The sequence below is a fragment of the Dendrobates tinctorius genome, unplaced genomic scaffold, assembly GCF_039654945.1.
Source record: "Dendrobates tinctorius isolate UK_male_01 unplaced genomic scaffold, ASM3965494v1 ptg000084l, whole genome shotgun sequence".
Taxonomy (NCBI): Eukaryota; Metazoa; Chordata; class Amphibia; order Anura; family Dendrobatidae; genus Dendrobates; species Dendrobates tinctorius.
In genome coordinates this window covers 18238715-18265304 of record NW_027361752.1, presented here as the reverse complement: position 1 = coordinate 18265304, position 26590 = coordinate 18238715, and the positions used below count along the sequence as shown (strand labels likewise).

The following is a 26590-nucleotide window of genomic DNA, read 5'->3' as shown; positions in this document are numbered from 1 at the left end:
AACCTTGACATTAACAAATGGAACCCATAAGGGCCCCATACAAGCTGTATAGACTGTGCCTATGCCCTTGACACTAACCAATGGCAGCCATAAGGGCCCCATACCCGCTGATAGACTGCGTCTATAACCTTGACACTAACCAATGGCACCCATAAGGGCCCCATATCGACTGTTAGACGGCGTCTATGCCCTTAACACTAACAAATGGCACCCATAAGGGCCCCATACCCGCTGATAAATTGCGTCTATAACCTTGACACTAACCAATGGCACTCGTAAGGGCCCCATACCCGCTGATAGACTGCGTCTATGCCCTTGACACTAACCAATGGCACCCATAAGGGCCCCATACCCACTGATAGACTACGTCTATGCCCTTGACACTAACCAATGGCACCTATAAGGGCCCCATACCCGCTAATAGACGGCGTCTATGCCCTTGACACTAACCAATGGCACCCATAAGGGCCCCATACCCACTGATAAACTACGTCTATAACCTTGACACTAACTAATGGCACCTATAAGGGCCCCTGTTATGAATGGGTCACCGAGGTGGATGGCAGGAACAGGCTAAGCCACCAGAAGACAAGAGAGGTTGATAACTAAGCAGATTGCAGATCCCTGATCCTATCAACACAACTAGCAGTAGCCGTGGAGCGTTCCTACGATGCCCTAGACGCTTCGTCACTGCCGGAGAACTAACTAAGCCTAAAGATAGAAAGGTGAAATCTAAACTGCCCCGGAGCAGATTCCCAAAGGAATAGACAGCCCCCAAACATATATTGTCGGTGAGACAAGATGAGACACAAACATAGGCAGAGAACAGACTGAGCAAACGGTGGGGCCAAAGCTGTCTAGACAGAACAGGACAGAAAAGATACTGTCTGCAATCATGCACAAAACCCTAAAAAAGTCCAACACTTCTGATATACAACAAACCTGAGGTCACACGACCTCACCCCCACTAGATCAGCACTCCGATATAATCTGGCAGCAAAGCAAAAAGATACTAACATAACAGGGGACTGAACAAGCTGCAACATATGAAGCAGGGCCCAGTGCTGCCCCCAGCAGGGAGCACGCTGAACCCTAGCAGTAAAACAGAAAGCAAAAAAAAGACACAACCAGATTAGATGCAAAGGATTAGCAAAAGAATCACTTAGCTGAACCATGCAGATCAGGCAGGGGACAAAAGAACTCCAAATGCACACGGAGGAAATCACCAGCAACCTCCAAGAGCAGCCAGCTCAATTATATGCTCCCAGCCAGTAATCCCAGGTTCCCAATTATCGTCGTCATGTGGGGAACCTCCATCAACCTGGCCAGCTCCACTACTCTCAGTAACCACCAGAGGGAGCAGAGGGAGCTTCGACTCAGAACTCCGAGCAAGGGAATTCACAACCGGTCCCATACCCTCTGTATGGACTGCGTCTATGCCCATAAAAATGACCAGTGGGACCCATAAGAACTCCTTACTGCTGTATAGACTGCGTCTATAACCTTGACACTTACCAATGGGACCCGTAAGGGCCCCATATCTGCTGTGTAGATTGCGCCTATGCCCTTGACACTAACCAATGGGACATTTTATTCAGTACATCTGTATAGATGGTAATTTATTGTAGGTAAAAGGATTCTTGGAACTGGGAAAGGGCCAACAATAACCATTCCCTGACACCCCATATGGAATTTATAGACTCTGACATCAATTATAAGAAAATGACTGGTTTTAAACAGTAATTAGCGTTAACACATAGACTCCGATATCATTCTAAATATGAGCTCTGGAGCCGTTAAGAGACTTATAAGACTTTTACTGCCGCCTAAACCCATACCAGATGGAGCAGGTTCACTGTGTCCAAATCCTAATCACACACAGGTTTGGTTTTTGGGAATACAGAACCTGGAAATATTGGTACCTTCTTACTGATTAGACTCGATTAACTCCGCGCATGTGATAAGAGACGCACTTTACTATGTTTGATGCACAAAAACATTCTTTCATGCCATATTTCTGTGGAGCTACACGTAACATATTATGTGCCTCCATAAACGATGTGCTGCGCATTTACAATTTCTGGCAACAACCTCAGATTTCAGCACAATGCTGCAGTTGGGACATTAACGATGAAGTATAAGAGAAGTTTTACTAATCCAAGGATTTCAGGACTAAACTCAAACACCATAGACCCTATAATGTAATAAAGAGAAGCAGCATATAGCTAGACATCTTTTCACGTGTGATGATGGGGATGGAGCTAGTCCATAACGTGTGCCCTCCGATAACTGGCATGAGTTGAATGCCATAATGAAAACTCTCTTAGATTAATGTATTTGAGTATTTTTCATCATTGATTTCTATGGAAAGCTTGCTCAGCAGTTTCATTAACACACTGGGTGATTTTTCAAATCTTGTGGTCTAGGTGTCTGGCACCGACTGATTTGAATAGGAGGAGAATGTGCAGTACCCTGCTTCGGCCACTATCAGAAGACGGAGCAGATCCACAAGTGACTATTTATCCAGCCATTGCCGACTCTGATAACGACAGATCAGTGGGGGTGCCAGGTGTTGGGACTCCTAAGGATAGGTCATCAAAGAGTAGTGGACAACCTCTTTAAAAAGGTACCTGTGAAGAGATGCATGCTGTACAAACCACTGGTAACATGAATTAGACTTATTAAAGCCGTGTAGGTTTTATTCTGAAAGTCTGTGGTGCTTGAGAAAAAATATACTTTGAAAAGTTGGCCTGGGAACATGCATCTCACATGACTAGTCCGAATATGTGGCTTTTTCCTGCCCTGCTCTCCTTAGACTGACAGATCTATTCCTATACACACAGAAAGTCTGTAGAAGCGTAAATCTGCCGTCAAGTTCCTTTTTAAATTATAAGTGACATGCAGCCACCACTAGAGGGGGTATTGGAGCTTACTGCATATTATTTTATTATTGAACTAAATGTATGACAAGTATGCAGTAAACTCCAACACTCCCTCTAGTGGTGACAGACACTTACTGGTATTTTAAACCCTAACTTTGAGTGTTTCTGTCTGTGTGTATGTATGTGTGTCTGTGCATCTGTGTATTTATATGTGTCTGTATCTCTGTGCTTGTATGTATCTCTGTGTGTGTATGTGTGTGTGTGTATGTGTTTGTGTGTGTGTATGTGTAGGGTTCGGGCAGATTCTCAGGATGCAGTGACGAGACACGAGACAGGGTATGACTTGTGTAATCATCAACTCTCTTCCCAACGCGGCTCTAGTTTGTTCCGGGGGCGTTGATCTAGTACAAGCACCCGGTCCCCGCTTTGGAGGTGAGGGGGTGGGGTAGCATCCTTCCCTGGGTGTTCCCAGTCTCGGAGCTTGTTGTGTACAATTCGGTGAAGAGTTTGCAACCGGTGGCGATGATTTCGGACCCAAGACAACACTCCAGTCCAGGGCTGAGGCTCTTCGGGGTCCAACTCCACCTCCGTGATCCCTATACCTTCTCGTCCGAACAAAAAGGAGTAGGGGGTATAGCCAGTCACTCGATGTACCCTATTGTTATAGACCCAAACTAATTCAGAAACATATTCGGGCCAATGGGCCTTCTTGTCACTCTCCAGAGTGCGCAACACCTGAATCAATGTCTGATTAAATCGTTCACAAGCCCCATTCCCTTGCGGGTGATACGGTGTGGCCCGGGATTTGTCAGTTCCATAGAGGTGATGTAGTTCTTCCATGACTTTTCCCAAAAAACATGCTCCCTGATCAGAATGTATTCGTTGAGGACAGCCGTATACTTGTATAAAGTTTCTACAAATTGCGGAGGCAGCTGACTGCGGTCTGATCCCGAGTGGGGGTGACCACAGCGAACTTGGTGAAATGATCTACCATAACGAGACAGTGTTTGTATCCCTGAAATGCAGGCCCAATGGTCAGATAATCCACCGTCAGGAGCTCAAGGGGCGCTGAGATCACAATAGTCTGTGTTGCTGCTCGCTGAGGGGGTGGTTTGGCTAATTCGCATAAGCGGAAGGTCCGGCAAATTTCGTCCATAACAGCCGGCAAGCACGGGTGGTAAACTTTCTGTTGCAACTATTGCAGTTTTTTTTTGTTCCGAAGTGGGCCCCTTTTTCGTGAGCCTCCCGAGCTAATACGTGAAGTTGGGCTCCTGGCATAACCTCCTGCCAAACCGTCATCGAGGTTGTTTGTGATATTATTTTATGATACAATAGTCCCTTCCGTATAACCAACCTCTCCCATTGTCGCAGCAAAAGCAACAGGTCTTGAGTCAAATTTTGTCGTTGGGAATTAGTGGGTAATTGCCCTGCGGCGACCCACGTTCTGAGGAGGCCAACATCTTCGTCTTCTTGTTGCTGTTGTATCCACTTATCCCGGGATTGTTCCAGTATGCCCTTTGGGGTCTCAGAAGAAGATATTTTTTGTCAGTTGTGAGCACGGCAGCAGTGAGAGCGAACGGTATTTCCTCTCCTTCTAATTCTTCGTCTCGATTCTGTCCTGGAGTTGTATGTCGAATCCTGGAGAGGGCTTCTGGATGGACATTATCGGCCCCTCTTTTGTAGATAATCTTAGAATTGTACTTCGCCATCCGGGCCACCCATCACTGTTCCAGAGCCCCCAACTTGGCGTTTTCCAAATGAGCCAGCAGGTTGTTGTCAGTTCGCACCACCACCTCGGAGCCCGCTAGGTACTCAGCGAATCTCTCTATCATGGCCCACACCACTGCGAGGAGCTCGAGCTTGAAGGAGCTGTCAGGGTTACGCTTGAGGTCATGGAGTGAGCGGCTTCCATATGCGATCACCCTCTCCTGGCCATCCTGAACCTGTGACAACAGCCCCCAGCCCGTGAAGACTCCCGTCAGTGTGCAAGATGAACGGTTGTGAGAAATTCGCATAAGCCAACACTGGGGCATCTGAGAGCGCATCTGAGAGCGCAGCCTTGAGGTCTCGGAAGGCCTCTTCCTGAGGGTGTTGCCACTGGACTTTTCGCCCATTGGCCCCTGCGGAAGCCCCCTTCAGCAGGTCGTGCAGGGCTCGAGCTCGACATGCAAAATTCTTCACGAAACGACGGTAATATCCGGCTAACCCCAGAAATGCCCACACATCTTTCACAGTCTTGGGGGTAGGCCATTCCTGGATAGCAGCAACCTTCTCCTGGGATGGCCCTCACACCCTCTGCCGAAACTACATGTCCCAGATACTCAATCTGAGAGCGAAACAGGTGGCATTTCTGAGGCATCACCTTCAACCCTTACTTTTGCAACCGGCTGAGTACCTGTCCCAACTGCTTCAGGTGGTCCTCAAAGGTGGCGGCATAGACGATGATGTCGTCCAGATAGATCAACGTAGCCTCAAAATTGAGATCTCCCAGACACCGCTCCATCAATCGCTGAAAGGTCCCAGGGGCATTGGCCAGCCCAAACGTCATCCGATTAAACTCAAACAGTCCCATGGGCAATATGAACGCCGTCTTGGCTATATCTTCTTCTGACATGGGCACCTGGCAGTACCCACTGGCCAAGTCCAGGGCTGAAAAATATGTTGCTTTTCCCAAGGCGGACAGGGATTCTTCTATGCGGGGCAGTGGATATGAGTCTTTAATAGTGCAAGCATTCAGTTTACGATAATCCACACAGAATCGTAGTGTACCATCTTTCTTCCGGACCAACATGATTGGGGCCGCACAGGGGCTTTGACTTTCCCGTATCACCCCTTTTTGCAACATTTGGGCCAGCAAAGTTTTCACCTCCTGATAGAGTTGTGGCGGAATCTGTCGATATCGTTCCCGGATAGGGGCCGCTCCTGCTGTGGGGATTTCATGAGTGATGGCGGTGGTACACCCAAAATGTCCTCATGACTAGCAAATACTTCATGGTACTGTCCAAGAAATGTTTTATCTGTGAGAGTTGGGCTGCAGTTAAACCAGAAAGCTCGGCCCACATTTGCTCCAAAATATTTCGGCCCTTCTCTTGTGCCGAGACTTCGTGGGCCTGTAAGGTTCGTATTGTTACTTCCCAAGGATCCTCGGGGTGTACTCGTAATTGAACCACGGGAGCTGGCAATACTTCTTCTAAAGGCCTTACTAGTTTGGCCAGTACAGTCTGTGCTTTCAGAACGGTGTCTCGGTCTTCAAGGTTAACGCAGCGTACCAGGACGGTTCCTTTTTGCAACGTAGCCAGGGAACGGGCCACCAGTATGCCAGGAGGTAAGCGCTCTGAGTGACACGGCTCCACCTGCACCTCCACGCCCTCCAAAGGTATCAGTGCTCGAATTGGCAGGGCCACCACTGTCTGTCCAGGAGGTAGCACAAGCAGGGGAGCTGCTGACGCGATGACCTTGCCCAGAGCCTCGCCCTCATGGCAGTCCTGATGCACCCGCGCACCTCGCACCAGCTGCTGGAATACCTGCCCCTGAGCTGTGCGAGAACCCCACTGCTTCAGAATTTTCTGTGTGGGATCATTTAGTAGCAAGTTGCCGAACTCACGTAAAATATTCATGCCTAGGGTGACGGGGTGCCGCTGATCAGCTTCTCCTTGAGTAAGCACCACCCCTCTGCGACCAAGGGATTTACTGCACAACGTCACCTGCACCCACACTACCCCGGCAACCAGGATCAGAAATTGGTTGGTGGCTATTAGTCTAATCATGGGCCCCCACTGGGGTCTTGCTGCCTCCGGGAAGTTTTGTTGAATGTACGTTGCAGGCATGGTGGTTACTTGTGACCCCGTGTCTACCAGACACCGGACGGCCCGGCCCTCCACTTCTGCCCAAACCACTGGACACTTTACTACCAAATCTTCGGGACTTCCACCACCCCTAGTTGTGGTTTTCGACTCCGAGCGGTGTCCCCCCAGCCCGGAGCCCTTTAGTTTAATGGCCGCCGGGGTGGGTATCTCCCACGCCGTGGACACTCTCGGGCGAAGTGTCCTGGTTCTCCACACTCAAAACACCGGGCCTGTGTAGGCTGACCACCCCGCGGGGAGCGTGATCCCCAGGAGCCGGGATTAAAGCTAGGACGTCCAGTCCCGGTCTCAGTTCTTCTCTTTACTTCAGCCAACTCACCCTTAATGTTTTTCAGCTCTTGCTTCATCTCCTCCACCCACTGAGGCTCCTCGACTGCATTCGCGGAGGCCTCCACACCTCAGACTTTCCCCACAAGGACCACCATCCCCTACTCCTGCTCTCGAGCACGTGCCTGACTTCTCACTTCCGAAAAGTCTATTCGGGGATTCATTCTGATCTGTTCCCACAGTGCCTGTTTGACTAATGGATCTCGCAAACCAGTGACCAGTAGGTCACGTAGGGTAATGTCAACAGGTCCTACCCCTACCCCATCCTTTCTTTCAATAGCCGTATGCAATTCTTGGAGGACATTCATATACTCTGTGATCGTCTCCCCCTCTACTTGCATCCGACTAAACAAACGGGTTCTTAACTCTCCCACATTAGTAGGGTCCCCATGGGTCTGTTCTACTATCTGTAACACTTTTTCAAAAGTGTTGCGGTGCCCCGGAGGTTTCAACATCACTGACCTCCGCACCTCCCTGTCCAGTGCCATGAGTGCCACCTCGGCTTCCAGATCAGGGGTCATTGGATGCATCCGAAAGAGCCCCCGCATCCGCTCTGTCCAGCTCCATAACATAGTATTGGAGCCGGAGAATCTAGGCAGGTTGTTCAGCATGACCCCCAATGAAATGTTGGAGCGGGGTCCCTCATTATTTGTAGAGTTGACAGCTCCACCCTGATCGGGAGCACCACTGTCCACGCTCGGAGACTGCATCCTGCCGACTACGCCGTGTAGGGTTCGGGCAGATTCTCAGGATGCAGTGACGAGACACGAGACAGGGTATGACTTGTGTAATCAACTTTTATAAACTGGCGCCACTTGGCCTATGCTGAACAGGCAAAAGAAGGGATAACACAAATCTGTCCTCACAGGGACTCAATAAAATAAACAATACTTTTCTAAGTAGCGGGAAGTACCTGGCTAGTTCGGGTGACAAAGACCGAAATATGCCCAAACTTTGGTACTTATTGCTATAGTCCACTTATCCTTCCTTGCATCAGTCGGGATCGCAGATGCGGCCGCTTTGAGATAGTTGATGCGGCTGTCTTGACACCTCGATATTCCGGGAAGACTTGGGCGCAACAGGCCCTGAAGAAGCGGTGCCGTTGGGGTGCAACAGGCTCTGAAGAAACGATGCCGGTGGGGCGCAACAGGCCCTGAAGAAACGATGCCGGTGGGGCGCAACAGGCCCTGAAGAAACGATGCCGGTGGGGAGCAACAGGCCCTGAAGAAACGATGCCGGTGGGGCGCAACAGGCCCTGAAGAAATTATGCCGGTGGGGCGCGTTAATGACGCAGTTCCCATAAATGTCCAGCGGCCGTCCTCCGCTAAGGGTCCCTCTGTGGCCTGGACAAGGGCCTCTAATGTCGCCTATGGCGAGGTGGCATCCCCTGAGGCCGGTGATGACAGGGTCGCCGTGGTGGTAGAAGGCCGGGGGGCAGTGTCCAAGCCTCTGTGGCCGTTTTATGCGTAGCCACAGCCGCGACCTGAGGAAAGGGATCTGTCTCACAAGGGCGGGGGACGGCGGGCGTGGCTCTCTGTGAACGTGGGCGGGAAGCGGCCTCCGGTAAAAGACTCTCACATCTCACTTGTCGGTGAGTGCGCAGTATCCTCCTCACAGGCCCCTGTCCATGTCCACTCAAATCACCCGGCTTCCTGCCTCCTGTCACACTCTCTCCCAACTGCCACTTGAGCGCGCCCCCTGCTCCTTTTGTCCTCGCCCCGCCCCCTGTTGCCCTGACAACTCCAGTCATGTCTCTCCCTTTACTGTTCTCCCAGTATTGTTCCCTCAGGAACCCTGATGGCGGTCCCCTGGGTACTGGCCCAGTCACTGTCTGGGAGTCCTCCTCCCCACATATGTGTCTGTGTCTATGTGTCTCTGTGTATGTCTCTGTATGTGTGTCAGTGTATGTGTCCACTGTGTATTTGTGTGTCTGTGTCTGTGTGTCAGTGTATGTGTCTCTGTGTACAGTCATACGTTAAAGTTTGGGCACCCCTATTAATGTTAACCTTTTTTCTTTATAACAATTTTGGTTTTTGCAACAGCTATTTCAGTTTCATATATCTAATAACTGATGGACTCGGTTATATTTCTGGATTCAAATGAGGTTTATTGTACTAACAGAAAATGTGCAATCTGCATTTAAACAAAATTTGACCGGTGCAAAAGTATGGGCACCTCAACATAAAAGTGACATTAATATTTCGTAGATCCTCCTTTTGCAAAAATAACAGCCTCTAGTCGCTTTCTGTAGCTATTAATGAGCTCCTGGATCCTGTATGAAGGTATTTGTGACCATTCCTGTTTACAATCAATTCCAGTTCAGTTAAGTTTGATGGTTGCCGAGCATGGACAGCCCGCTTCAAATCATCACACAGATGTTCAATGATATTCAGGTCTGGGGACTGGGATGGCCATTCCAGAACATTGTAATTGTTCCTCTGCATGAATGCCTGAGTAGATTTGGAGCGGTGTTTTGGATCATTGTCTTGCTGAAATATCCATCCCCTGCGTAACTTCAACTTCGTCACTGATTCTTGCACATTATTGTCAAGAATCTGCTGATACTGAGTTGAATCCATGCGACCCTCAACTTTAACAAGATTCCTGGTGCCGGCATTGGCCACACAGCCCCAAAGCATGATGGAACCTCCACCAAATTTAACTGTGGGTAGCAAGTGTTATTCTTGGAATGCTGTGTTTTTTAGCCTCCATGCATAACGCCTTTTTGTATGACCAAACAACTCAATCTTTGTTTCATCAGTCCACAGGACCTTCTTCCAAAATGTAACTGGCTTGTCCAAATGTGCTTTTGCATACCTCAGGCGACTCTGTTTGTGGCGTGCTTGCAGAAACGGCTTCTTTCGCATCACTCTCCCATACAGCTTCTCCTTGTGCAAAGTGCGCTGTATTGTTGACCGATGCACAGTGACACCATCTGCAGCAAGATGATGCTGCAGGTCTTTGGAGGTGGTCTGTGGATTGTCCTTGACTGTTCTCACCATTCTTCTTCTCGGCCTTTCTGATATTTTTCTTGGCCTGCCACTTCTGAGCTTAACAAGAACTGTACCTGGGTTCTTCCATTTCCTTACTATGTTCCTCACAGTGGAAACTGACAGGTTAAATCTCTGAGACAACTTTTTGTATCCTTCCCCTGAAAAGCTATGTTGAATAATCTTTGTTTTCAGATCATTTGAGAGTTGTTTTGAGGAGCCCATGATGCCACTCTTCATAGGAGAATCAAATAGGAGAACTACTTGCAAGTGGCCACCTTAAATACCTTTTCTCATGATTTGATACACCTGGCTATGAAGTTCAAAGCTCAATGAGGTTACAAAACCAATTTAGTGCTTCAGGAAGTCAGTAAAAAGTAGTTAGGAGTATTCAAATCAAGAAAATGATAAGGGTGCCCATACTGTTGCACCGGTCAAATTTTGTTTAAATGCAGATTGCACATTTTCTGTTAGTACAATAAACCTCACTTGAATCCAGAAATATAACTGAGTCCATCAGTTATTAGATATATGAAACTGAAATAGCTGTTGCAAAAACCAAAATTGTTATAAAGAAAAAAGGTTAACATTAATAGGGGTGCCCAAACTTTAACATATGACTGTATATGTGTCTGTGCATGTGTGTGTCCGTAGGTGTGGTGTATGTGTCTCTGTGTGTCTGTCATTGTATGTGTCTCTGTGTATGTGTTAGTGTGTGTGCATATGTGTCTGTGAGTCTCTTTATGTGTGTTTGGAGCTTATTTTCAGACGACCAGGGTTCCCACCACCTTAAGGAACTAATGAGAAATGAATCTTCACAGCATTTTGAAGAATTAGAATAAAAAAAATGAAATCACATCTGGAAATTGCCTTTGAAGACTATATGGACATATTTACAGTATATATATATATATATATATATATATATATGATTTCGGACGCTGCATTTGGCAGCAGTTCTGAGCTGAGGACTTGCGCCCTGCGATTCCCCACAGCCTGGTATAGCACGCAGCACAATCCTACCGGGGAGTAGGAGATGGCTTAGTCCTTATTAAAGCTTATCGGGGAAGGCTAGGGCTTGTGCTCAGCATGGCAGGCATTATACACACATGCTGACTAAGACAATGAATGCTTGTAAACCACTCCGCAGTGACAACAAGTGAATGAGCCATTCAGCGGTACGAGGAGCCACTTCTGGGAATAAGCGCCAGGATGTAACGAGGTCTGAATGTGGCAACGTTGGCCGGACGGAGAGTAAATGACATCAAATTTACAGCTCTGGACAATTCCTGACCTCCAGACATGTTTTTCTAGGTTGAAATATCTGTTTCCAGAAAACCCTAAATTACCTAATAGTAAACTCACCACCTTCCTCTTTTGCTATACATATCATTTATTCTAAAATGACTTTATTTTTCTTTTACCCAGATTGTGCCCCACCGGTGAAGGAAATGGAGGACGAGGAGTCGGTACTGCTCGCTGGGAGAATACCGGTGAATTATCACAGCAGGAAATGTAGAAATCATAACAGACCCCCAAACCTCCAGCATGGAGTACCATTATTGATGGTGGTCGGTATTTTATATATAAGTATACAGATATTTCTGCATCCTCCATATCTATGACAGCCGTGCCGATTGCCACCGATTCTCCCAGGACCTAAGAAACGCGTGTCTTATATTCATCTAAAATAATATTGACAATATCGTTGCAAAAAAAAAGGAAACATTTCATTTAGATATTCTTTAGTCTAAGTCGCCGTATTTTCCACATCCCATCGTTCCATGTCCTAACCTGGTCGGCTGTAAGTGGCCAGATTGTTGTCGCTGCTTCCGTTCCCAGATGTGCAGCAATTAATAGGGCACTCATTGTGATTGCCACCTGTGTTTGGCCAGGTATCTGCAAGCCAAGGCTGAGCAGCAGGCTCGGAAATATTTAAGAGTCCTGGTCTGCAATACAAAAAGAAATAAGGATATCAGCAAGATACATGCATCATAGCAAAAAAAAAAAATACATGGAATATAACAGTGGCACCTTTAGTATCCTGTGTGCAACTCAGTTAAAACATTTGATATAGAAGAAGCATCAGTCTGGAATTATTTAAGACGTATAACCGCCTGAAATAACACCTATTACCACCAGATGGCAGTTTTGAGTTGCATCTATATTTATTTCTTTTTGTAACTTATTTAGGGTTGCTTTTTTTAATGCAATGCATGCAAGTCACAAATATGAGGATAATTTCCTTTTTTTGTCATGGAATTGTATAGGATTCAAAAAGATACTAAAATGCATCCTTTTTCAAAAGGAAAAAAAAAATGGAAACAAGAGCTGCTGCCATAAAGATGCACTCCTCGCATCAAAGTTTTTATCCCCTAAATATAGTGCAGTCATCATATTATATAGCAATGTGAACTTACAATTGCTCATTTTGCCTTTCTACCCAGCTAATTCTTCGCTCTTCTCTGCTCTATGTAGAAACAGGAAGTCTCGTGTCCCTGCATTTATCCTCCCTCTCTTCATCTCCTGACCCAGCTGCTTGGCTTGTCCCCTTGCCAGGGACATTAGCAGTGACTCATGACTCATACAGGGAAAATTGACCTCCTGTTTCTACATAGAGCTTAGAAGGATTCAGCTAGTCTGCTTCTAATCACGTGACGTCATAGAAGTAATGGAAAAGAGAAGAATTAGCTGGGTAGAAGAGAAAAATGAGCAATTGCAAGTGCACAGGGCTATATAATATGATGATTGCATAAAAGGATTGGTTTGAGGACTTTTTAGGGCATATCCTATCACATACTTGATTTTTTTTAAAGTTTTTCATATGTTCAAAACAGCTTTGATCTTGTTTGTATAAATAGCGCTGCGCCGTGGGTAAAAAAAATAAAAATATCTGTAAAATGTTGCACCAAAGGGCAAATATCATGTCGTTTCAAATGGCAATGAAATATGATGGAAGAATTGATGGAGATTAGGTCAAGAGGACCAAAAGAAGGAGAAGCTTTGACCTTTGAAATGTATTAAAATTTAAATGTCTATAAAATGAGATCACAGATGTAATATTTTTGTAAGAAAAAAAATTAATAAAATAGTTTGCATAATAATAAAATAGTTTGCATAATATAAGTAGTTTCTGGTTTTATATTTCCATTATACATTCACATGAGAGTCAGCTGCCTTTTTTTAAAAAAAAAAAATTCCTGGATAAAGCTCGCCCTCTGGTGGCCACATGTAATATTACTTATAAGGGAGCCATAAAAGTGGCCTCTACACTTAATTATGTGCACATATTCAGACTGGTACATAAACACGTTTGCCGACAGATACAATCGGCGGCATGCTGCTTGCAACGCTTAATTATGCCACATATATGCTGAAAAAATACTAAATAATACATGAGAGAGCCCCGTCCGTGCAGGACGGATCTTCAAAGGAGACATAAACAGAAGATTTAAGCGTCTCGGTAAAAAACAGAGCCCGCAGCTCATTGTTCACTATAAAAACAGAATGACAGAAGAGATGTATACATTTTTGGCAGGAAATATATATTTTCTCACCTTCCTGCACTGCTCACAGCTTCCCCACCTCGCTGGTACGCCACTAAAAAAAAAAAAAAAAAAAAAAAAAAGAATAAAAAAAATTAAAAAAAAATCTTAAAGACATCATTCAGCAATGATATCACAAATACAAAGTCTGAAGATGGATAATGGCGGCCTGGGTTACTCCTGGTGTTTGGTCAATCAGCAGATGCTAATGTGCAATGTGTTTAATCTATTATTTAGCACGTCGTTTCCTTGCAGAATCTATTCTTTCCCATGCACCTGATAACAGGAGTGATAAATCTTAAAGATGAAGGACTGAGGCCGGGAATATGACAACTTGTTTTGATGCGAGATTGATCGCTAGGATTCTTGGGTGTTATTTTTAACATAATGGATGACTTGTTCTGGCCCAAGGATGGCTTGGAAAATTGTCAAGAAAATATTCTAAAAAAAAGAGAAACTTGGATGTTAGTTTGAGACATACAATATATCTGTCAAATATACGTGTGTATATATATCTATACATACATACGCATAGACAGTCATACGTGTTTAAACTGTTTTCCTTTCTTCGTATTTTGTACAATTTTTTATAATCATTGTCTGTTATTATATATGTATACAGTTGTGCTCAAAAGTTTACATACCCCAGCAGATTTTTTGCTTTCTTGGCCTTTTTTCAGGTAATATAAATATCACCAAAACTTTTTCTCCACTCATGGTTAGTGGTTGGGTGAAGCCATTTATTGTCATACTACTGGTTTTTCTCTTTTTAAATCATAATGACAACCAAAAACATCCAAATAACCCTGATCAAAAGTTCACATACCCTGGTGATTTTGGCCTGATAACATATGCACAGAAGTTGACAAAAATGGGTTTGAATGGCTACTAAAGGTGACATCCTCACCTGTGACCTGTTTGCTTGTAATCAGTGTGTGTGCATAAAAGCTGAGTGAATTTCTGGGATCCAGACAGGCTCTTGCATCTTTCATCCAGCCACTGATGTTTCTGGATTGTGAGTCATGGGGAAAGCAAAAGAATTGACACCGGATCTACGGTAAAAGGTAGTTGAACTGTATAAAACAGGAAAGGGATACAAAAAGATATCCAGGGAATTGATAAAGCCAGACAGCAGCGTTCAAACTGTGAATAACAAATGGAAAAACAGGGGGATCTGTAAAAACAAAACCACGGTCAGGTAGACCAACAAAAATTTTGTCCACAACTGCCAGGAAAATTGTTCGGGATGCAAAGAAAAACCCACTAATGTCATCAGCTGAAATACTGTACTCTCTGAAAACTAGCAGTGTGGCTGTTTCAAGATGCACAATAAGGAGGCACTTGAAGAAAAATGGGCTGCATGGTCGAGTCACCAGAACATAGCCATTACTGTCCAAATGCCAAAGTATCTTGCCTAAAATAAGCAAAACAGCACAGAGACAAGCCCCAAAACTTCTGGAACAAGGTAATGTGGAGTGATGAGACCAAAATTGAACTTTTTGGCCATAATCATAAACGTTACATTTGGAGAGAGGTCAAAAGGGCCTATGATGAAAGGAGCATCATTCTTACTGTAAAGCACACAGGTGGATCGCTGATGTTTTGGGGATGTGTGAGTTACAAAGGCACAGTAAACTTGGTCAGAGTTGAAGGAAAGATGAACGCAGCACGTTATCAGCAAATACTGGAGGCAAATTTGCAATCATCAGCCTGGAAGCTGCGCATGGGACGTACTTGGACGTTCCAACAAGACAACAATCCAAAACACAAGGCCAATTCGACTTGTCATTGGCTACAGCAGAACAAAGTGAAGGTTCTGGAGTTGCCATCTCAGTCTCCTGACCTCAATATCATTGAGCCACTCTGGGGAGATCTCAAGCACATAGTTCATGCTATACAGCCCAGGAACTGGAGGCTTTTTGCTAAAAAGAGTGGGAAGCTTTACCATCTGAGAAAATAGAGAACCTCATCCACAACTACCACAAAAGACTTCAAGCTGTCATTGATGTTAGATGGTGCAATACAAGGTATTAAGAAATGGGGTATGTAAACTTTTGTTCAGGGTCATTTGGATGTTTTGGGTTGTCATTATGATTTAAAAAGAGAAAACACAGTAGTTTGACAATATATGGCTTCACCTAACCACTATCCATGAGTGGAGAAAACGTGTAAACTTTTGAGCACAACTGTATATATAAATCTTAAATATTTAAATTAATAATGATTTAATAAGTAATATTTTTTAAATAATTAGTGTAAATAAATTAATAAATAGATTCATAGTTATCAATGAATATATGCTACGATTACTAAATATTTAAATGTATAATGATTTAATATTTATAAATATTTTTCATTTGCAATAATTAATGTAAATTAATGTATCATTAGATTAATCATCAATATATGTAACAATGACTAAATATTTAAATGTATGTTGATTTAATAAATATAAATAATATTTTTTAATTTATTATACATAATAAACGCATAATTTTATAATTAGATATAAATCAATTTATTATGAAAATGGCAATAAATGAATAATAATTACAGTTTTAATGAATATATGTAACAATTATTTAGGCATTTATTTTTAGAATTTAAAATGTTTGTTTTCTACATTTTATTCATACTATGGGTCTAAACTTAGACAAAAAGGCAAATATTTTAAGGGATTGACCCACAACAGCCCCTTTTGTCTTACTTAAATGGGCTGTCCAGGCTACAAGTCTGCAGTCTCTTTATGTAACTGAAGACTTGTGAGTCCTCACATCATGCACGGTGCAAGCAAAAGTCAAGGGTATTGAGCAAGGCCGGACACGTCTAGTTGGAATGTGGCCGGGAGTATGCAAACTACATACTTGCGGTCACATGACCGCCCACTCACATCCACACAGCACACAGACTTGTAGCCTAAGTCCAGACAACCCTTTTAAATAATGTGCAGTTCATAGGTTATACAACTGGGAGTGGTGGAGCTCTGCTCTATGGGACATTCGAGAGTCCTACTAAGAGGCGAAAGAGCGTGATCCGTCCCTATCCAAAGACAATGGGGTTGCCCCAAACTTATTAAAATAATCTCAAATATGGCGTCATAGGACATGTCTTCCTAAAGCAGTGATGCCAGCAATACGGCACGTGACTGCTATGGTCGATGCCTGGCAGTGGCTTTCATGTACGTGGGGGATAACAAAAACAGGCATCTGTCTTGGCAGGGGGGGGGGTACAGATATGGGAACATTTTGCTGGAGTTACTTTTTACAGGTCGGCCGCCCCTTTATTTATACACAGGTTTTAGGGTTTTTTTTCCAATGGATTTCATTATATCCTGAATATGTAGCTATATGTCTCACTCATCACCTTGTATGCTCCCCGGACCTGATTTATGTCCTTTCCTAAGAGTAAAATTGTCACTTTTTTTAAGCCCAGATGTAATGACAGCCGCATAGTTGTTCTCATAGATCTCTACGGCTGAAATCTAAAGAAAGGTGATCCTTGGTGGATGAAACCATTTTATGTTCCCTTGTGCCGCCACGTGGCGTCGCACTGGACACTTCTTCTAGGGGAAGATGAACGTATTATGCGGCACAACACGGTCACATAATGCGGCTCTAATGCCTGATATTCATAGCACTGGGGGCAAATACTAGAGGAAAGCACATGTCACTGAATCCTGGAGATACATCCATGTATACAAGGGCGGCACGTCTCCTCCATCTACACCCGCTGCTGCTTCTGCCCCAAATCTCCACATAGAAAGGGAACAGCAATTATATCAATTGTTATGGCTGAATAAAGCATCCCCATATGGAGATATGTCTTCAAAACGGATCCATGAGGAAACCGTAAGACCTTGTGTTGTGCCTGCAGTGACCCAAAGAAGCTCAGTGGCAGGGAAAAATTACGCTAAAGCAAGTCGGATTATTGCCCGATGTTTGTGGCTTTCTGGGATCCATTCCTTCACCTCTCATAACCAAACCTTAAAGAGTAGCCGTCATTTTAATTTTTACTTCATAAATCAATAGTACGTGTGAAAATAAGCAACTTTACAGAATATCTTATCAGAGAGATATGCTTCTGTCTTTGACAGAATCGACCAGTCGTTATCAAAATGTTCAATTCTGAGGTAAAATCTGTATTCGGTGAAGACTTTCCTAATCACAAAGAAAAAAAGATGGCGGCTGCTATGGATGTAGGTCTATGTAGAGAGGAGGATGGAGGAGCTCTGTCTGTGGCCTATCCCACAGCACTGTATCCATAGCAACCGCCATCTCCTCTCTCAGTGATGGGAAAATCTGTCTTCATTGAATACAGATTTTACCTCAGAGAATTTTGATAATGTCTGATCGATTTTGGCAGAGAAAAAAAAGCAGAGTTCTCTGACACGATATATTACAAAGTTGCTTATTTTTACATGTACTATCGATTTATGAAATAAAAATTAAAACTACGGTAACCCTCTAAGTTATGTTCACACTTGGCTTTTTTTTTTTTTTCTTCAGCCAAAGGGTTTGTGGTCAAGTTAAGCATTTCTTGTAGAGATTTCTGAATCAATAATGTGTGTTTCTAGGCAGGATAAATGCTATATTAAAAAAATGGCATTTCTGCAGGGTTTTTGGGGTACATTTTCTTCACATTCATTAGAATAGGTGAAAAATGCTGAAAAAAAACGGAGAAAAAATTGACATATTTCAAGAAAAAATAAACAACGCATGCCTTCAGAAATCTCATTCACTTTTCTTGGACAGTAAAATCCTGCATTTTTTGTGGAAAAAAAAAAACATGAGCAAAAACTGCACCATGTGCGCAAACCCAAAACCTTTACTCTTGGCGCCAAAAAACAGCTGCAATTTTTTTTATTTTATTTATTTTTTTTTTTTAGCATTGCTGTGTTTTCTTTCTTTTTGAGGAGTATTTTTGTATGTTTTTATCCTTCGTTGTGCTGTTTTTTTATCGTTTTGCTGTGTTTTTGCCAATCTATCATTGCTTTCTATGGGTGAAAAAAAAGGAACATTGCAAAGAATCTCATGTGTGAACATAGTCAAAATTCTTCCAGAATCAAATTTTTAAAAGGATTAATAAACCATCACATTTTTGTACTTTTAATATATATAAAAAAAAAAAAAAAGCATCACCCCTGGAATAATTTTATTTTTGACGTTCATTTTCGTTAAGATTTTGCTGGCCATTATTTACGCTATGTTCATCGCATTATTGAGAGTTTATTTTATTTATTTTTTTTAGGTTTTATTATAGGTTATTGGCATGCAGTAGCTTCCCCTTTTCCCACCCCCACCCCTCCAAAAAAAAAAAAAAAAAAAGGCAGATATTAGTAAATGGCTATGTTTAGACATTCCATGAAAGAGTTAATAAGGGATTAGCTGCACGGGAAATGCTGATGGAGTCCACAGCTATGTGATTTCTGACTAGGAATAGGTTTGAAAGACGTCAAATCGGGGCCCTTTAGAAGAATCCCAAGCTGGCAGCCTGCAAAGCAGAGATAACTGCTCGCAGTGATTACAATAACAGGATTAAAACTTAAGAGGCAGTGTTAAATCTGTCACTGAGGTATTGCCAATGGAGTGCGGCTCTGCCACCAGTGATGCTGGGATGAAATCGCAAAATGCAGTCTTAGCAGGAAAAGGAAAAAAAAAATCTCATTTTTCTTCTAAATACCTTTCCTTCAAAAATATGTTTACAGGTGCACGCCTATGCAAAATGCCATGCAATCGTTTTTTCCGCTGCGCTCAATATTACAATTTTTTTTTAACAATGTTTTTCCCTGAATTTATTTTGGAATAACCTGTCATCAACTTCTTGCTATTGGCAATTTTTTTTCCCAATATTAAGTCAATTTTTTTCCCAATTGCTGACATTGTTATCTACAGTCACAATGAACGGCGCTCAGCGTCTTTATGAAAGCGTAGGGCACAATGTGGTACAATGTGGCTCTATGGAAGGCTACGGGCGCTGATGGCAGATATATGCCACGTGTAGCTACATTATGCCATGTTAATGAGCTTCCATAGAAAAAATACTTTATACGGTCTACCGCTACTACAGTATAACCAGCTAAGGTAAAGGGTGCAGCTAAAACAGGAAAAAGGGGGAATTTTAGGATGCCAAGTGCATTAGAGAGAATCTGTCAGCAGGTTTCTAGTAAATAATCTGAAAGCTGCATGATGTAGGGACAGAGACTCCGATTCCTGCAATGTATCACTTAGTTTACTGGGTGAAACAGTTATGATCAAATCTCTGGTTTCTCTGCTACAGATCTAGCAGAGCTCTAAACGCGGAGCTGTGTATAACCCCGCCCACAGCACTGATTGGCAGCTTTCTGCGTACGTTGTATAGTGAGAGAAAGCTGCCAATCAGTGCTGGGGACGTAGTTGGACTAGGAGGCACAAGGCAGCTTGTCCTGTAATGATAATCTCCTTGTGATAAATCACTAATTGTATTGAAACAGCAAAACAGAGCCCAATAAGTGACATCACTGAGATGAAGGTCACTGCTCCAACATTATGGTGCCTTCAGATTATATAGTGAAAACTTTCTGACAGATTAACCTTTAACTAGCTCCACTCCTCTTAAACAATCAGTCGTCATGAGAGGTCCCTTGGTGGCTCCTTTCAACTCTCTGATGGCTGATTTGGATAATGTTCATGAAAATGTTTATGCCTGCCTCTTATTTAGGATTAAGGGCCATTTGGTGGTTACTGATCCTCCTACAATCCTCTTTCTATGGACACGTGCAGATGAGCATATTTTTGGCATAAGTGTGATAGAAGGAAACATCGGCCCTATGTTATGATATGGGGCCCTGCACCTGTCCGATTTTTTTACTAAGGCCGGTTTTACATTTGCGTTACAGGCCGCAGCGCCGGCCTGCGCATGGCCACCTTTAAGCCCCGCCCCCTGCCGCGCCTCCAGCGGTAGCTCCGCCTCTGGGCGCATGACGCTGCATGCGTCCCCTATCTTTATCACTGAGGACGCAGGCCGTGCGCAGTATGCAATTTGGATGCGCTCGGCGCACCGTCAAAAAGACGCAGGCGCCGCCAAACGCATACTGCGCACGACCTGCGTCCTCAGTGATAAAGATAGGGGACGCATGACGCATGTAGCGTCATGTGCCCGGAGGCGGAGCTACCGCCGGAGGCGCGGCAGGGGGCAGGGCTTAGCGGCGGCCGTGCGCAGGCCGGCGCTGCGACCTGTAATGCAAATGTGAAACCGGCCTTAGACCAGTGAAAAAAAATCGCAACATGCCCGAGCTTGTCAGTCAATGAGGAAACATCGGAGGGCACTTGGATGATTTAAACAGACCAACACAATGGAGAAGATGGAGACATATTTCTCTCCATCTTCTCCTCACCCAAGTGAATAGGAGCACACTATGCTGACACTCTGATCAGAGTGTGAGCTGCACGACCATCCCGATACTCTCGGATGACAGAATACCTGGTCGTCGGTACCTGTCCCCAAAAGTGATTGGCTTCAGACAAGATCCTGCCGCTGAATGGCAGCATTTATTGCAAGGGTAAGAATGAGCTAGTGACCCCAACACTGGTGGGGTCCTTGGCTGCTCGTATCAAGCTAATCGGATCCCACCTCCTTTCCAGTGCAGCAAAACCCAAAATATTCTATAAAAGTGCAGGCATATTATTCTAGAGCACATGCAAGACAGACAAAAAAGAAAGAAAGTGCAAATACTGAATATACCTGTTGGTGTGAAGGTAAAAGATGGAACTGAAAAATCAAAATAAAATAATTAAAAAAAAGTTATTAAGCTGACGGAAGAAAGTGCACATCTCAAATTAGTACATATCCAGCCACACACAGTAAATCAGGCACAGGCAAGAGGCCAGGTGGGTGACACACGCGGCCCGGTGATTGCAGTCGGAGCGCTTTTCAACGCATGTGAGCCTCGTTGGCAATTAAGTGTTAGTTCAATTTTTATTCCTCCTATGAATAATGGAGAGGAGACGCTTAAGAGGGATGTATGTTGTGGGTATAAATCTTATCCTGATCAATAAGGGCCGCAGCGGCGGCAGAGTGAGTGTCCTCGGAGCCGGAGCACATTACCGGGCAGAGAGCAGGTAGGACGTGGGATAAATAAGCTCCTATTTACAGCCTGTACTTAGTGATAGGCAGTGGATCCATCATCGGAGGAGTCAGTATATAAACCTAGGATTGCACAGAAGCACTTGGTCGCCTGTGATTCACAACCAACGATCGGCATTTCCGTAGCCCTACAGGGTCGCTCGAAAATCATAATAATGATGCAATTTTACCATGACTCATAGGCAACCAAATTTCCCTGAATTCTTTCACTGCAATATTTTCAGTTTGGCAGCCACATTGATATTAGTTTATTACGGATTGTTCTTGAAAAGGTTGTCCAAAATTAGAAAAACATAGCAGCTCTCTTGCCAAAATGGCACATTCCCTGTCCATGGGTTGTGCCTGGTATTGTGGCTCAGCTCCATTCAAGTGAATGGGTGCAATATCATACACAACCTGAGGATGGGTGTGGTGCTGTAGTGAAAGAAATCAGTCATGTTTTACTAATATTGTACTATCCCTTTAACTGCATTGTTTGTGCACAAAAGAGGTTTTCTGGTTTACAAGGTATTCCAGTAGGTATCCACAAGATAGGCGATAACTTCTAAATGGGTGCGGGTCTGATGACTGGGACCCACACTGACCCCCAAAACAGGCCATTTATCCCCATAAGGGCTCGTTTTCCGCACAATCATGGCGTCGCGCATGTGTCCAATTATTTCCTCAGACTGAGTTGGTCCAAGAAAAAAAGTTGCAGCATGTCCAAGGTTAATCCAACTATGGGATCACACTCAGCCTTGCAAGTCAATGAGTGTGTGCAAATCATCGGACTGAACTGGGAAGATATCTGATTGCAGTCCGACTACCGCGCCTTGACTCAATGGAGAAAATTGAGAATTTTTTTTCTCCATCTTCTCCTCATCTGAGAGCATCTAAGCACACTATGATCACACTCTGATCAAACTCTGACCAGTGTGTCATTTGCATAATCGGTCCGGTTCTCTCGAATGAAGGTATCTATGGTCGTGTGCCCTTCATTTTCTATCTGGCTCCTGGAGAAAGCCGAATACAGTGTTCCACCTGCCCCATAGAGAATTAATGGAGAGGTGATCATGCATGCATACCTCTGCTTCATTCTGATCGGGTTAACCTTGTTTTGGCAATGGGTGGAGGTCCCAGTGGTCAGACCCAAACAATCTAGAAGTTATCACCTATTCTCAGAATAGGTGACAGCTTCTTCTAAGTGGAATACCTGCTTAGTTAGTGCATAAATTAAAAGTTCTGAAATGTTCTAACATACTATGCGTTATAATATTGTAGTTTTTATAAGATCCCTAATTGCCGCCAGTGAAAGGAAACATGCTTTCTTAGCATTCAACTAAAATAGTGTTTTCTTTCATTGCCAGCAAGCAAAGACCTTGCATATAGCACATTGAAACACCCTTTTGGGTAGAGTGTTATATATTTTCATATAATGTAAAATGGACCCTTCAACAGTTAGAGCAGATTGAACTTGACATACCATGGAATGGTGGCTGCGTGGCTAAGTAAACTGTTGCTCTTATATTTTTTTTTTTATTTCTCCTCTCCGTTGAAGATATATGCTTGTAAAGTTTAGGTTATGAGTTACCGTATGTTAAGTTTAGCTGTGCATTACTAGAGATTTGTCTCTGGGAGCATGTACTTTTTCCCCTGCATGAGGTTGACCAATCATAAGCAGACATTGTCAAAAAGAGAGAAAAGAACACACCCCCACAATAGGCTAGAGCAGGTTTCTCAGTGTGAGACATGTATTGACACATAATCTGCTCTCCTCACTCATCTCACTACAGAGTTCTGTGTGATCACAAAATGCAGGTATCAGAGCAAAGATAAGTGTGATTATATACATCTGTCACCCTTCATCTTATGACAGAGGTGTTTGTAATGAGATAGAGCTCAGCTCCACTGTTCCCATTTCCCCCAACACTGGCTGATATGAGATGGAAGCTGAAGTTTTATGTAATCACACTCAGCTCTGCTCTACTCCCGGCGCTTTGTAATCACACACAGCTCTACTGTTAGACCACTGAGAAGAGCAGGCTGTCTGTCATTACATGTCTCACACTGAAAAATCTGCTCTAGCCTATTGTGGAGGTGTGTTCTTTTCTCTCCTTGTTGACACTGCCTGCTTATGATTGGTCAACCTCATCAGGGGAAGAAGTACATGCCCCCAGAGACAAATCTCTAGCAATACCCAATTGGACGTAGCGTAAATTATAACCTAAAATTTACAAGTGAATATTTCACCAATGGAGAGGAGAAATAAAAATAAAACCAATGTTTTACTCGCCTCTGTAGCCACTATTCAATTATGTGGCCAGTTTAACATGCTCAAACAAGTGAAAGGTCTCCTTTACTATAATGATGATTAGAAGTGCTCACTTTCTTGCTATTTTTAAGTGTTTTTTTTTATGTTATGTGATGGTACAGTGCTGGGTTCATAGTGTAATAATCGGGAACTATTTATTTACTTGGAAAAACATATTTAGTGGTGATAGGAACGTCATTCTGAAGTTAATGGCTAAGCCATGCTGCAACCACGGTTAGTAACTTGCATTTCTCGGTACACAGTCGATATTAACTAATCATCATCGGGTGATTGGACTTTTGTCACACTGAGCTTTCCTAACTACTGTGACTTCCTATTTTATAAAAAGGTATTTTACGAAAATTCGGCCTCACACAGAGTCAGGGAGGGAGGGTATGATTTAAGTTTTTTTTTAACATTTTGAAAAACATTTTCACTTAATTTTCACTTTATTTTTCAGTTTATTATATACTGTAATACTGGTAGTAAAGGGAAATTTCTGATCTCCTGATCATTTTGTGCCTTACATCCCGGGATTTATTGTGTCAAGAGAAAAGGTAAAGAAAAGACACATCAATGTATTAGGTCCTCTAACAAAACGATACACAATCATTGTGAACTATAGGAAAACTTCAATCATTCAAAGTAAAAAAAAAGAAAAGAACTACCAAAAGTGAATGGAATACGGAAAAAGAGAGGCCCATAGAAACCCTAAAGTTTTCTGGGACTTTTATGCTAATTATCCATCAGTACGAGTTCATCAATATGAAATTAGTGATAGTCCAACTTCTAGCATAACTACCGATCAGCCGATTGTGGGGGATGTGGTGCACCAGAAGTGGCACAGTGACATCCAGTGTATAGTGGCCATGAGTGGTACTGCAACTCTTTCCAATTCATTTGTACAGAAGAAAGCTTTAAGTACTAGAAAACTCATTCTAGAGTATTTCCTACATTGGTTTGTGATTATATTATCCATCAACTGCATTAAAATAGGAAAAATTAAAATCTTACTTTTTTTTCTATATTTTAAGGTACGGATGGTGATATCAAATTATATGTCATATAATGTGTTTTACTTAAATATATTGTGAGGAAAGAGGGAGACACAAGTGCAATATAGGGTCTTATCCCACAAATAAAGTAAGCGGTTTGACAAAAAACTGCTCACCTGGTCGTAGGTATTCAAAGCAAGTATAGATAAGGGCTGCTGCAGATCCACAAGTCGGTCACCGACTATCTGAAACAGAACTTTGCAAAGGAATACGTGGATTTCGTCCGCGCTGCCCAAATGATGAAATTCCAGAAGGTTAATAAAGTTTGACAGGTGGTATTTCCTGAAGAAGAGGTTGCAAAAAACCTCGAAACGCGTAGAATAAGCCACTGTCAAACTTTATTAACCTTCTGGAATTTCATCATTTGGGCAGCACGGACGAAATCAACGTATTCCTTTGCAGAGTTCTGTTTACTTATATAGCAGAGTGGATTTTGTAATAATATAGTACTATGCATCTCCCTGCAGTCCTATGTAAAACCATAAATAGGAGATTGTGATATTACAAGTATATATACATATATATATAATTCCGAACAAGTGGTATATGCATTGTAATATACATGTAGCTGGTTGACCAGGGGGCTTCATCACTTATGTCCCTATTATCAGAACACATTAAAGTCTGTCCTATTCAGGCGCCGTCTGTTCTTCCCATTCATCCCTAGCACAGAGACTGTCCTTGATCTTTAACAATCTGTGCCTTATTTCACAACCTTCATTTTTTTCACTATCTACAATGTAAATGCAACTTGGTCCAAAATGAAAATAAGATAAAAAACAAAACAAACCCTCTTTCCTTGCCGGAAACACCATGGCAACAAGCCGCCATAAAGAGGTGCTTGTAAGTGTGCCGCTATTCAAACAAGACTGAAGAGTCCAGAGCGTTAATTCAAAAGCGCAAGGACGCGGCCGAGCCGGGAGGGGACATGAAAGGGTCTAGTCATCACATCTTCTTATGTGACCTAACAGCATAAACACGGTAAGAGCTAAAAAACAGATGAAAGCCGGCCGGGGGACCGGCGTCACAGAGCAGATGAGCACCTTGTGTGTTTATGCCTGCTGCGTCTGCATAAGGGTCTTGTATCAGGCACTGTGGGGGGTCTAATGTAATAATGCCTGAAAGCTGCTTCACATTCATGCGTGAGTGTGTACTTTCTGTATATATACTCTATATACACAAACTGTACATATATGCACACACTAGCTGTAGACATTATAATAAAAATATGCTGCAGTCATAGAATCTCATACAACCATTAAAGGGAATCGGTCAGGTCATTTTTTCATACCATACTTCTTATACTACTTTCATACTACTAAACATACCATCCTAAACACACTTAATTTACCGCATACATACACACATATATATATACAAACAGTATAAATACACACAAAACAGTATACACACACACTTATATACATACAGTATATTGTAACAGGGTCGCTGGCGCAGTGCTTGAGGGGAGATATGTGTCACTGCGCATAATGGCGTCAGGGCGTCAGTGATGTGAA

General features: G+C 43.2%; 1 protein-coding gene across 4 annotated transcripts in view; it reads right to left on the bottom strand.

The window, feature by feature from the left end:
* ROBO1 (roundabout guidance receptor 1) overlaps window positions 1-26590 on the bottom strand; it is a 1387368-nt gene that overhangs the window by 41250 nt on the left and 1319528 nt on the right. For 3 of the 4 annotated variants that reach the window (XM_073584451.1, XM_073584454.1, XM_073584453.1), the window contains 3 exons: window positions 21327-21353; window positions 13620-13662; window positions 11857-12011 (listed from right to left, as the gene is read on the bottom strand). In XM_073584451.1, coding sequence (XP_073440552.1) covers window positions 11857-12011; window positions 13620-13662; window positions 21327-21353 — 225 coding nt within the window. The remainder of the gene's footprint in view (window positions 1-11856; window positions 12012-13619; window positions 13663-21326; window positions 21354-26590) is intronic. The other variant, XM_073584452.1, reaches the window with a different exon arrangement.